This window comes from Hetaerina americana, unplaced genomic scaffold (assembly GCF_022747635.1).
Source record: "Hetaerina americana unplaced genomic scaffold, ioHetAmer1.1.p SCAF_10, whole genome shotgun sequence".
Taxonomy (NCBI): domain Eukaryota; kingdom Metazoa; phylum Arthropoda; class Insecta; order Odonata; family Calopterygidae; genus Hetaerina; species Hetaerina americana.
In genome coordinates, this window is record NW_027286070.1 from 10,268,311 (window position 1) to 10,279,157 (window position 10,847).

Below are 10,847 nucleotides of genomic sequence, written 5' to 3' on the forward strand. Positions count from 1 at the left end.
TGGCAGCGGTGGGATTCGAACCCACGCCCTTTCGGACTGGTGCCTAAAACCAGCGCCTTAGACCGCTCGGCCACGCTACCTTCTGACCAAAGCTGGAACATTTTTAATAATTTAAAGTAATTGTAACCAATTGTACAGTAGTTCATGAAATTATTCGTTTAAGAGGATTCCTCACAAACTTTTGCTTGCTAAATTCGACTAATAATATTTTTATAGGGCATAATAAAGATGATGGCCCTGAAATTGTCACGTGCGCGTTTCGCTTAGCGTATGTTTGGCTATCGCTACAGCTATCGATTGTCAACGAGTTGTCACCATGGAGGTCTGTTGACGTGCAAAACCTGGTTAATGTAGTAATTTTGCTTTATTATACTTTTACACTATGTCTGATATAGAAAAATTGAGGAATAAACTTGCTCATTACGGGCAGCTGCATCTTTTAGAGTTTTGGGACGAAATTAATGACGATGAAAGAAAGGAATTATTTGAAGACCTGTCAGAGATTGATTTTGAGGAAGTCACAAATCTCTATCGCAGAGCCATGGAAAGCCGAGCAAATGGTCGAGAAAAGGTGAATTTAAATGATTTATTATCTCAGAGTGGCATCATGATGTTTTCCAATTTGAAGAGCTGTTAAATTTAGTTTACCGGTTAGCTCGGTAGCCGTAGTGTTATCTGTGGGTAATTTTACGTTTGTCGATGTTTAATTTAATTAATTCTCTAATTAGTCAGATGAGCATATACAACCGATTCCTGCTGACCGTCGAGGGTCAATCGTAAAATCCAGTCCGGCTGTGCTTAAAGCATATGAAGATGCGGGTATGGAGCAAATCGCTCTCGGAGCAGTGGCGGTTCTTCTACTTGCTGGAGGGCAGGGTACACGTTTAGGTGTGCCGTATCCTAAAGGTGCGGCATTATATTTGGATTTAACCATGTAATTTCAAAGAAATTTAATGTTTTTACTCATTTTCTTCGATATCATTATGGTGCAGTAGTATGTATATTTACAGTTCTGGGAATTTAAAGTTTGCTAGTTGCGGCTCTATATATATAGAGCCGCATAAGGTATTATGGACCTGAATATAGATATATCGAGCATGTCAAGTATTTGAGTGGTAACTTAAGTTTCCTGTTGTTAATACTTATTTAATGTATTTTTAAAGTGTATACGACCATTTTTCTATGGCTTTTAAAAATAACTTTCCATTGATAGGGATGTACGACGTTGGACTTCCTTCTCGAAAAACACTTTACCAAATCCAAGCAGAACGCATACAATGCCTTGAGAGGTTGGCATTGGAAAGGTTTCCTGCAAGAAATCAAAATTTTGACGATCATCGCAGGCACGGGTTGATTCCCTGGTTTGTGATGACTAGTGAGCATACAAAGGAAGCAACCCAAGATTTCTTTGCACAGAATAACTATTTTGGCCTTAATCCAGAGGATGTGATAATTTTTGAGCAGGGAATGTTGCCATGTTTTACTGAAAGTGGAAAAATAATTCTGGAATCTCGCAGCAGGTTTGTTTCATATTAATTGCCTATTTCATATCTTTTGTATTGATAAATGGAATTTTGATCGGCAATGGCGGTGTTACGGATTATGCATTCAATTAATTATTTATTCACTTAGGAAAAACAATTTTGATGACCGATGAATTTTATTGAATCGAATTGAATGCATAAAATGATGAATAAACATCGAATTTGGAAATAAGACAAGAATTCTAGACTCTTTCGAAAGAAATATTCAAAATAATTGGCATTCAGAATTAATGGTAGAGAGGCATCTTAGTCATTGATTGTTTTTAAAACCTCCAAATCTTCCAATCCTCAAAAAAGTGCGCACTCTAGTTCAAAGAGTCGTTTAATGCGGTTCCTGTGGGTCAAATTAAATGCTTTATCCAAACCTGTAATGATTGATAATGTGGAATTGCCTTGTTTGTTTCAGCGTATTTCTCATCAAGTGATGGTAGAGCTTCGCCTTAATTACCGACAATATTATGAACATGGAAGGCTTAGTTTGATTGATTAATTAGTTAATTAATAATATCACCTTCTGCACTACTTTAATTTAAAAATGAAAATGCAGAAATGTTTTCCTAGCCATCTTTCAAAGACGTTTTAATGTGTAAACTGTTTGGAAGAATATGATTGAACCGAGATAGTTTTGCTGGGACTCTGAAAAGCCTTCTCGTAATCTGTAGGATATGAATAATTATTATTATATGTTCAGACACCAATTTTATTGGAAAGTACTACTCCAATTAAGGATTTTTTTCCTTGAAGAGGGCTGTTGTCTTGAAACCGAGTCTCCCAAGTGCTAGCATTAATATATTATTACCATAGCAAGCAGTCACCCTTTGATATGCTTTTTTGAAGTATGTGTGTTGTGCTTAGAGCAATGTATGTGTCTGTACAATAATAAATCATATGAAAAAGAATGAATACCAGTGGGCTGCAGCTGGCAATAGGCGGAATTATTGTTAGAATCAGAGGATGGCTGCTGAAATTTCTTTCAAATCGCTAATCAATAATAATTCCTGAAAAGATTTATTAGAAAATATATGTAGTTAATCTTTGCTCTCATTTCAACTCAAATAGTTAAAGGGAAATATTTAATACTTTGGGATTCGGCTATCTTATATCTTGGCAATGATAGTAATGTGAAATTGCATCTCTGAGGGTCATGTTGTTTCTTATTCCTGTGTATTGATTATTTTGAAGGGTTTGAAGTGCACTCATCCTAATCCATATGTGGTCCTCATCTTCACTTGTTATAACCCCTGTTCAGCGGCTGCAAGTCTTCAATTTCAGCTTAAATTCAAAATGAAAAGTCAGTTAATTTTTTTCATTTGTATGTGGTGTCCGTTTATATTTTCATTAATTGTGACACAATGAATTGACTTGGCCTTATCTGATTTTCATCCCCTAACATTTGATAAGCGTGCAAGCGGACTTCATAAAATGTTGTCAGGACAGTGGGGAAATTGTTTCTGTTAGTAATGACCACATTTTAACAAGTTAGTCTTCCAAAAATGCCCTACGGGATTTCATGCATAAATCTTAAGGGTAGCATACCATGGAACGTAGAAGTTCATAAAGGTGTAGAGGTAAATTATAGAAGTGATCAATCCCGAGGCTAATTTTTAAGGCATAACATTCAGTTAATCTCATAATCCATTGTGTTAATTGTGTTTTCTGCATGTTGCAACAGGGTTGCTAAAGCTCCAGATGGTAATGGAGGCCTTTACCAAGCTCTGAAAGACAATGAAATCCTATCAAAAATGGAGTCTCGTGCCATAGAGTATGTTCATGTGTATGGTGTTGATAACCTACTTGTCCGTGTGGGTGACCCTGTGTTTTTGGGCTATTGTCTGGCAAAGGGAGCTGACTGTGGTGCCAAAGCAGTTGAAAAAGCATTCCCCACTGAAGCTGTTGGTGTCTTCTGTGTCTGTGATGGTCATTATGAGGTATGTACCATATTTTTAAAAATTCCTAAAATAACAAAATATTTATAGTTTAATGCTGAAAAAGAAATAATGCGGATCGTAGTTACATTGACTCCTTGTGAATGCAACTTCATCCACTAGTATTGCCAGAAAAGGAGTTTAAGAAAATTCAAGAAGTGAAAAGTTCTATGGAATGCTGTTTTGAACAAGCAATTCAATCATTGTGTAACTATTGAAGTTGTGTACTGTGATCTTAGAGAAGTCCTCTGGCTTGTATTTCCAAATGTCCACATTGGGATGAATAATAGATGTAATAGTGAGTGTAATGTGAGTACATTGAATTGCAAGCTGCATTTTATTCTTTTATGCTTTGGCCAATGGAAAAAAGGAGTAATTATTTCATGCATAAAAGTATAATGTTTACACATGAAATAATTTGTGTTTGGGGAAAAATAAATTTGTATTTTATAAGTATAGTTTACAAATAATATGTCACATTCTCAGAAATATGCTCTTGTTAAATTGTCAACATTGTGAAGATGTGATGAGTGGTCCCTCATAGAATATTTTCATTGCAAAAATAAAAATATGAAGAACTCTTAAGGAAATGTCCTTTGCAGAAAGTTTAAATAAAATATATTGTTTGCCTGTCATTAATTAGATACCTGAAGATTTTATGTGATTCATTGATGGTATTTTGATGATTGGAAACATTTGATGACTAAGAGCAATCCTTAAGAGTTCTGTTCATTTGCACTTGATGTTAATAAAGGCCCTCAAACCAATTGATGTTTCCCTTTAGAAATTGTATGCCTTGTAATTGCGTCTATTTAGAAAGTATTTCAAGTTTAAAAATGAATGTTTTATACTGGAAATTCACTGTTGTGACACTTGAATATAAAATCATGTACAATTTGATGAATGAATTCTAGGTCTTTTTCACACTATTGTAAATAAATTATTGCATTTTGAGATACCCTGAGGAAAGTGCTCATGAAGTTGAGAGTTTTGAGCTTATAACCCCACACTCCAGGAAGTACCAGAATTGAGTATAATAGTTAAAATTTAAAATTCATGTTTATTCTTCATTTTTCATGCTAGGTTGTTGAGTACAGTGAAATTTCATTAGAGACTGCTCAGAGGAGAAATAAAGATGGCATGCTTACATTTGGAGCAGGAAATATTTGCAACCATTTCTTTACTGTAAAATTCCTTTGGGATGTAATCAAGAAGCATGGATGTTCTATGAGGTATGCATTGCTGTTTTTATTTTTTCCAATTTTTATGTACAAAAGTGTTGATGTTGTAGAGGCATTCTAGTGTTGTAAAATTAGTCTTGAGTAAGGAGCCTTGAGATACCAAATCAATTTATTTCTTATCAAATATAGCCAAAAGCTGATGGCCAGTAATAAGGCCTATTATGTTTATTTATTTCTCTCTGAATCAGACCTCTGTCAAGAAAAATATAATTGAATAAATGTTCAAATAGGACAAAAACTAGAGCAAGTGGAACAATTTACGTACCTTGGAAAAGTTTTTGACCTAAATCGTCTTAAGGATTAGGACGTAAAGAAAAGAATTGAATTAGGCAAAGAATCTTTCACATGGAGGAGAAAATTGATGGCAGAGATGTTGAGTAACATGTCGAACTTAGTTTTTTATGGCTTAGAAATATGGTTATTGAAGACAGATGATAGGCATAGATTGGAGGCTTTGGAAATGTGGATTTGGAGAAGGATGGAGGAAGTAAGGTGGACAAAGGAAAACAAATGCGGAGGTACTAGATATGATAGGGAAGGAGAAGGGATTACTGGGAGAAGTCATAAGGAGATGGGAAAAATGGATGAATAACATATTGACCAGCAGTGGGATGTTGAAGACTGCGATAAAGGTAAGAATGTTCGGCAAACAAGGAAGGGATAGGTTAGGGATGTTGGATGGGATGAAGGGAGAAAGGAAGTATATTGAGATGAAGAGGGGCTTATTGTAGAGTAAGTTGTTGGGTTGTATTTCATTAAAGACAAGATATTTATTTGGTAGTTGTTTCCATCAAAAACTACCTTAACTGGTAGATTACCTATAGTAATAATATATATCAGACCCTCATGAAACCTGTCGTGACATATGGAGCAGAGGTGTTGGCCATATCCAAGAATGACAAAGAATCACTGGAGATTTGAAAGACATTGTAAAAAGAATTTATGGTCCTGGCAGAATGAACTGGGAGATGAATGCATTATTATGAGGGTATTATATAGTCAGACCCTTGTCACTTGGACTGGCATGACTCAATCGCATCGAAAGAATCTATCAACCGAATATCCCTAAATGACTGCTCAATAGCCAAAAGAAAGGGGTCAGGGTGAGAGGAAGACCACAAAAATGGTTGCGAAGTGTTGAAGATTTGGGGGCAGTGGGAGTTTAATGATGAAGGAGGGGAATGAAGTCATAATAGAGGGAGGTAAGGTCCACCTCCGACTCTAGACCTGTGGATGATGATGATTATGAATGCACATATTTGCCACTACTGCATACTTAATGGCATTTGCAATTTTAATCATATGGTATTGTCCTTTGATGAGGTATGTACTCTAGTATCTCATGCACTCAGTAATTATACTTGTGAAGTCTGGATTTAATTCTTCTCTAATAATTATATGAGAAAGTTTCGCTGATTGTATGGGTTGCTCTGTCTTTAGATTGCATGTAGCCAGACGGAAGATCAATACAGCTTGGACTGGAAATCCTGAGTCAGGAGGAGAGCCAGTTGTTGGTTTAAAGCTGGAAAAATTTGTTTTTGATGTTTTCTGGTGGTCTCAACATTTTGCTACATGGGAAGTAAGGAGAGAAGATGAGTTTAGTGCCTTGAAAAATGCAGATGGTGCACCTGGAACTGAACCATTGCCTGACACTCCCACCTCGGCTCGGAGGGCATATTTTTCATTACACTTGCGCTGGATTCTTGCTGCTGGTGGAAGGTATATTTTTGTATTGCCTCCCTTGTTATAAGGATATGCCTCATTAAATTATCTTCGACTCCCATTATTAAATTTTAGCTCATTGTGTACAAGTAAAAATATCCTACCCAGTCATACCCCTGTGTTTTCATTTACTGTACAACCCAAGTTGCTGCATTTTAGAGCCCAGTATTGTTTTGTATTTCTCTTTAATGAAGGGTCAGCACCCTAAAATTGGCCTGTAAGCTTGTCTTCCCTGTGGAGTGTTGGATGACGAACCTCTATATGCATGTAGTTCAGTGATAATTTCATTAAAATGTATAAAATATTTAATGGAGGATATGATGTCCCACAAAAATTTAAGAATCTGATTGTAGCTCAAGGAAAAAAGGATTGTAACACCTTGCTTTTTAGTGTCATCTAGTTAAAATGTATTGCTTTTTTAAACTTGCAAGATCTTTCTTATGTTGAAAAGGTAATCCAAGGCCTTTTAATTTTATATGTAATTTAAAATTCAGTTGTTGAGATTTAACATTTCTACATTGGCATCTTTCCGCTTGCAGTGTTGTGGATCAGCAAGGTAATCCTGTTACAGAGCTGTCAACACTCAATTCAGCCCTTCCATGTGAAGTTTCTCCTTTAGTTTCATATGCAGGTGAGGGACTCAAAAGCATGGCTGATGGAAAACTTTTCAAACTACCTATTCACTTGACAGCACCGGAAGAAGAAAAGCTTCGCAATGACATGCTCAAGAATAACTGTATAGGCATTAACAATCTCATAAACACAGCATTAAAATGAGCTCGTTGCAGCTACAAATCCAAGATGTTGAGTAAGTGCAATTAATTTGAGTGATGAGTGAATGTTTTTATATTGAAATTTATGAATTCTGGGGTAACTACGTCACAACTTGTATTTAGCTCAAGAGTGTTTTTATAATGAATTGCTGAATTTCTTGGTGAAATTGGTTTGCTTGGACTACAAAAACATGGGGATATTAGATGAGTCTCAATTAATTTGTACCAATATGTGTGTAAAGTATGTAAATTTGGCAAGCTCTTATTCAAGCAGCTTTATGGTTTTGGGAAGTATTTTATTTATGTCCTGCAGGCCTAGTCCTTATGCTCATATTTTTATTTGATGGCTGAGCATGGTTGATAGTACTTTCTTTTTCCTATTACATGCTCTACCATCAAAGATTTTTGTCTTTGTTCAGATAAAATGTAGGTAGTTTAAGGGATCAAATGGTCCTTGCCATGTAAATAGACTGTTTTGGCTGGGAAATATCATGGTGCACATCTACTGTGTTAAATTATTTTTGCAAAAGTTTTATTGTTATCACTGTTTCATGTAATTTATCAATTTGGTGCTAAGGCTGATTTATTCTCTGTCTGGCAAAATTTGTTTTGTCTTGAAATTTTGTTTTATTCTCTTGCTTGAAATTTTAACCTGATTTACACAGTCAAGATTGTGTGTATTGTTGACTATATTTATCATGTCTATTTTATTTTGCATTTCAAAGTGTATGTTATTCCAGCATTTATGAGAAAATTGTTAAGGTGACCCTGTATTTGTACAAAAGGACTATAAATAGTGCTTGTTATATTTTTGTATTGTTTTTATCAACACTTGTTACAATCAAAGACTTATTTTTATCGAAATTCCCCAGAAGGAGAGCCAATCTTACAATTTTTCCTTAGGCAATGCATGTTTTTGTCAATACATAATACTGCTAGTTGTTCATGTGACATGATTGACCCATTTCCTTAGAAATTCACTTTTTCTGCTAACAGTGCTATACATCACATGAACCTTTGAAGAAATGGTTTACAATTGGCTACATTGTTATATATATATATATATATATATATATATATATATATATATATATATATTTATATATATATATATATATATATATATATGTATGTATGTGTGTGTGTGTATATATATAAATGTATATATATATATATATATACATACATATGAAACCTAAAACACAGTAATCTTACCTACCTTATCTTTTTGAAGCAGATGCCACATTTCATAACAACTAAATTGTGGTCAGAGTCCGAATTCGCTCCCGGGAAGCTGTGCGAATTTATCACACTGTTCCTAAACCTGTGTCTAACAAGGATATAATCTAGCTGATACCTTTCTGAGTCACCTGGCATTTTCCATGTATACCTGCATCTTTGGTGGTGTCTAAACCAAGTGTTGGTGATGATTAACCCCTATCTCCTGCAGAACTCAATTGCTTTCTCCCCGCGGTCATTCCTCGTGCTTATACCGTAGTCCCCCACCTCATCACCATCTCTTCCTTCGCCTACCGTCGCATTCCAATCCCCCATCACTATGAAATGTTTCCCTGCAGGAACACATGCGATTATGTCCTCTAACTGATCGTATATCCTATCGACCTCTTCCTCTTTATGGTTGCTCGGTGGCATGTATACCTGAACAATGACCAAGTTCGTCGGTTCTGCTTTTATCTATATTAGTAATAATCTATCTGTTACCTGCTCTATGTCAACTACGCTTCTTCCTACCTCTTTATTTAATACTATGGCAACCCCTCGTTGGCTCTCGTCCCCGCCGCTGTATATTATTCTATAATTATCACTCGAGTAATCCCCGCTATCCTTCCATCTCACCTCGCATAGACCTAAATTATCTATTTTTCCCCTTTCCATCTCTCGCTTAACATTCTCCAATTTCCCTGTCCTCATCATTGTCCTAACATTCCACATTCCTGTTCTAACTAATGTGGTCTTCTTCTCCTGCGTCTTCTGTCCTGCTGCTGCTGGTTTACCCTTGCAAGGGTTTCGTGGGATGACAACCGCGGAAGTCTTGCCTCCCCCGCTGCCGGGCATGACACACGGCCGATTGAGCCGAGCCACGTAGTTGCCTGGACTCATATTCTTTGTAGTATCCATCATAATCAATCTTGGGAATGATAATTATGGTGGTTTCACGTTGCCTTCCTCAATAGTGTTTTTAATGTGACGCCATCACTTTTATTAATATTTATGAAATATATACATTTATTTTATGTATATATATATATATATATATATATATATATATATATATATATATATATATATATATATATATATATATATATACACATATATATATATATATATATATATATATACATATATATATATAAAATATCTTCGAAATGGAACGCTCATCGGCGACACACAAATATATAAAAACACAGATGTAGATTTTTAGAATATAGAGACACAAAGAAAGGACACTCACAATTTGTTATTTTACGTTTCGACAGCAGGGCTGTCGTCTTCAGAATGGCGTTCTCGGGGAAGAGCGGAGAGGATGTGCGGGGGAGAGGTGGGGGAAGGAGAGGTAAAGGGACCAATAGGAAATGAACAAGGGGGTGGGGGGGATATGTAGGCAGCCAATTGATGCATTCAGTGGGCTTGGTTCAGCCCGGGCGGTTTGAATGATTGGGCCACCCAGATATGCGCCATCTCGCGGGTTCTCACCTCTATTATACTCGCAGATTTGGGAAGGATTTCAATCACCGAAACAGAGAAGCAGTCGTCAAAAGATTGGTTGTGGGAAGCGGTGTGAGTAGGGATGGGATAATTAAGAAAGGTGGGGGATTTGGTGGAATAACGGTGGTTATTCATGCGGAGGGAAAGTGCGGTCGTGCATTCGCCCACGTAGAAGGCAGGGCAGAAGTTACAGGAGAGGCGATATATAATATTTTTTGAGGTACAGGTGGCGAGTGGTTGGGAGTTGGTACTGAGTGAGGGGGAGGGTCTTAAAAGATGACAGCATTTGCAGCGTGGGCGGTTGCATGGTGCGGATAGGGGCGGGGGAGAGACGGGGGTGCTTGAAGTTGGATTTGTGGACTTAAAGATGTCTCGCAGGTTCGACGGGCGTTTAAATGAAACAGAGGGACAGTGTGGGAATAAAAGTGATGTGGACTGAGTGTTATTGATAATTGGGAAGAGGTCACGGATTAGATGTTTAATTTTGTGGGTACCGGGGAAGAAAGTGGTGATAAGATTAGGGCATTTTGGGCGGTTTGGTTTGGGGAGGGGAGTGTATTGTGTTGACGGTTTGAGGATTTTACTGTTTAGCAGTTTTTCCGGGTACCCACATTTTCTGAGGGATTCATGCAGCTGGTCCAAGTATTTCTGTTGGGAGGGGGTGTTGTTGCAGAGACGGAAGCCACGGATAGAGAGTGAGAATGGGATGGAGCGCTTTGTGTGAGGAGGATGGCAGCTGTCGAAATGAAGATATTGTTGCTTATTGGTTGATTTAATGTGGACTGAAGTGTGAAACGTATTGTTTTGGAGGTGAATATCGATATCTAGGAAGGTAATATTCGAGTCGGATATAGAAGAAGTGAATGAAACTGAGGAGGAGGAGTTGAGAGAGGAAATGAAAGAGGATAAAGT

The 10,847-nt window shown here is 36.8% G+C and overlaps 1 protein-coding gene and 1 non-coding gene across 2 annotated transcripts; one reads left to right on the forward strand and one right to left on the reverse strand.

The window, feature by feature from the left end:
* Positions 1-80, reverse strand: TRNAL-UAG (transfer RNA leucine (anticodon UAG)). The gene has a single exon. It is a non-coding gene; the product is annotated as a tRNA-Leu (tRNA).
* Positions 81-312: 232 nt separating this feature from the next.
* On the forward strand, positions 313-8,011 carry LOC139698133 (UDP-N-acetylhexosamine pyrophosphorylase-like protein 1). Its single transcript, XM_071597060.1, has 7 exons — positions 313-571; positions 729-906; positions 1,214-1,520; positions 3,217-3,472; positions 4,553-4,701; positions 6,151-6,429; positions 6,972-8,011. The coding sequence occupies exons 1-7, from the start codon at positions 383-385 to the stop codon at positions 7,207-7,209; spliced, it is 1,596 nt and encodes a 531-aa protein (XP_071453161.1). The 5' UTR covers positions 313-382; the 3' UTR covers positions 7,210-8,011.
* The last annotated feature ends 2,836 nt before the right edge of the window (positions 8,012-10,847 follow it).

What these genes read in the sequence shown, in the direction of transcription:
- LOC139698133 (XM_071597060.1), top strand. Translation starts at nt 383, where the DNA reads ATGTCTGATATAGAAAAATTGAGGAATAAACTTGCTCATTACGGGCAG. An exon ending in ATTCTGGAATCTCGCAGCAG is followed by an intron (nt 1,521 to 3,216) that starts GTTTGTTTCATA and finishes ATGTTGCAACAG; the next exon opens with GGTTGCTAAAGCTCCAGATG. An exon ending in TCTGTGATGGTCATTATGAG is followed by an intron (nt 3,473 to 4,552) that starts GTATGTACCATA and finishes TTTTCATGCTAG; the next exon opens with GTTGTTGAGTACAGTGAAAT.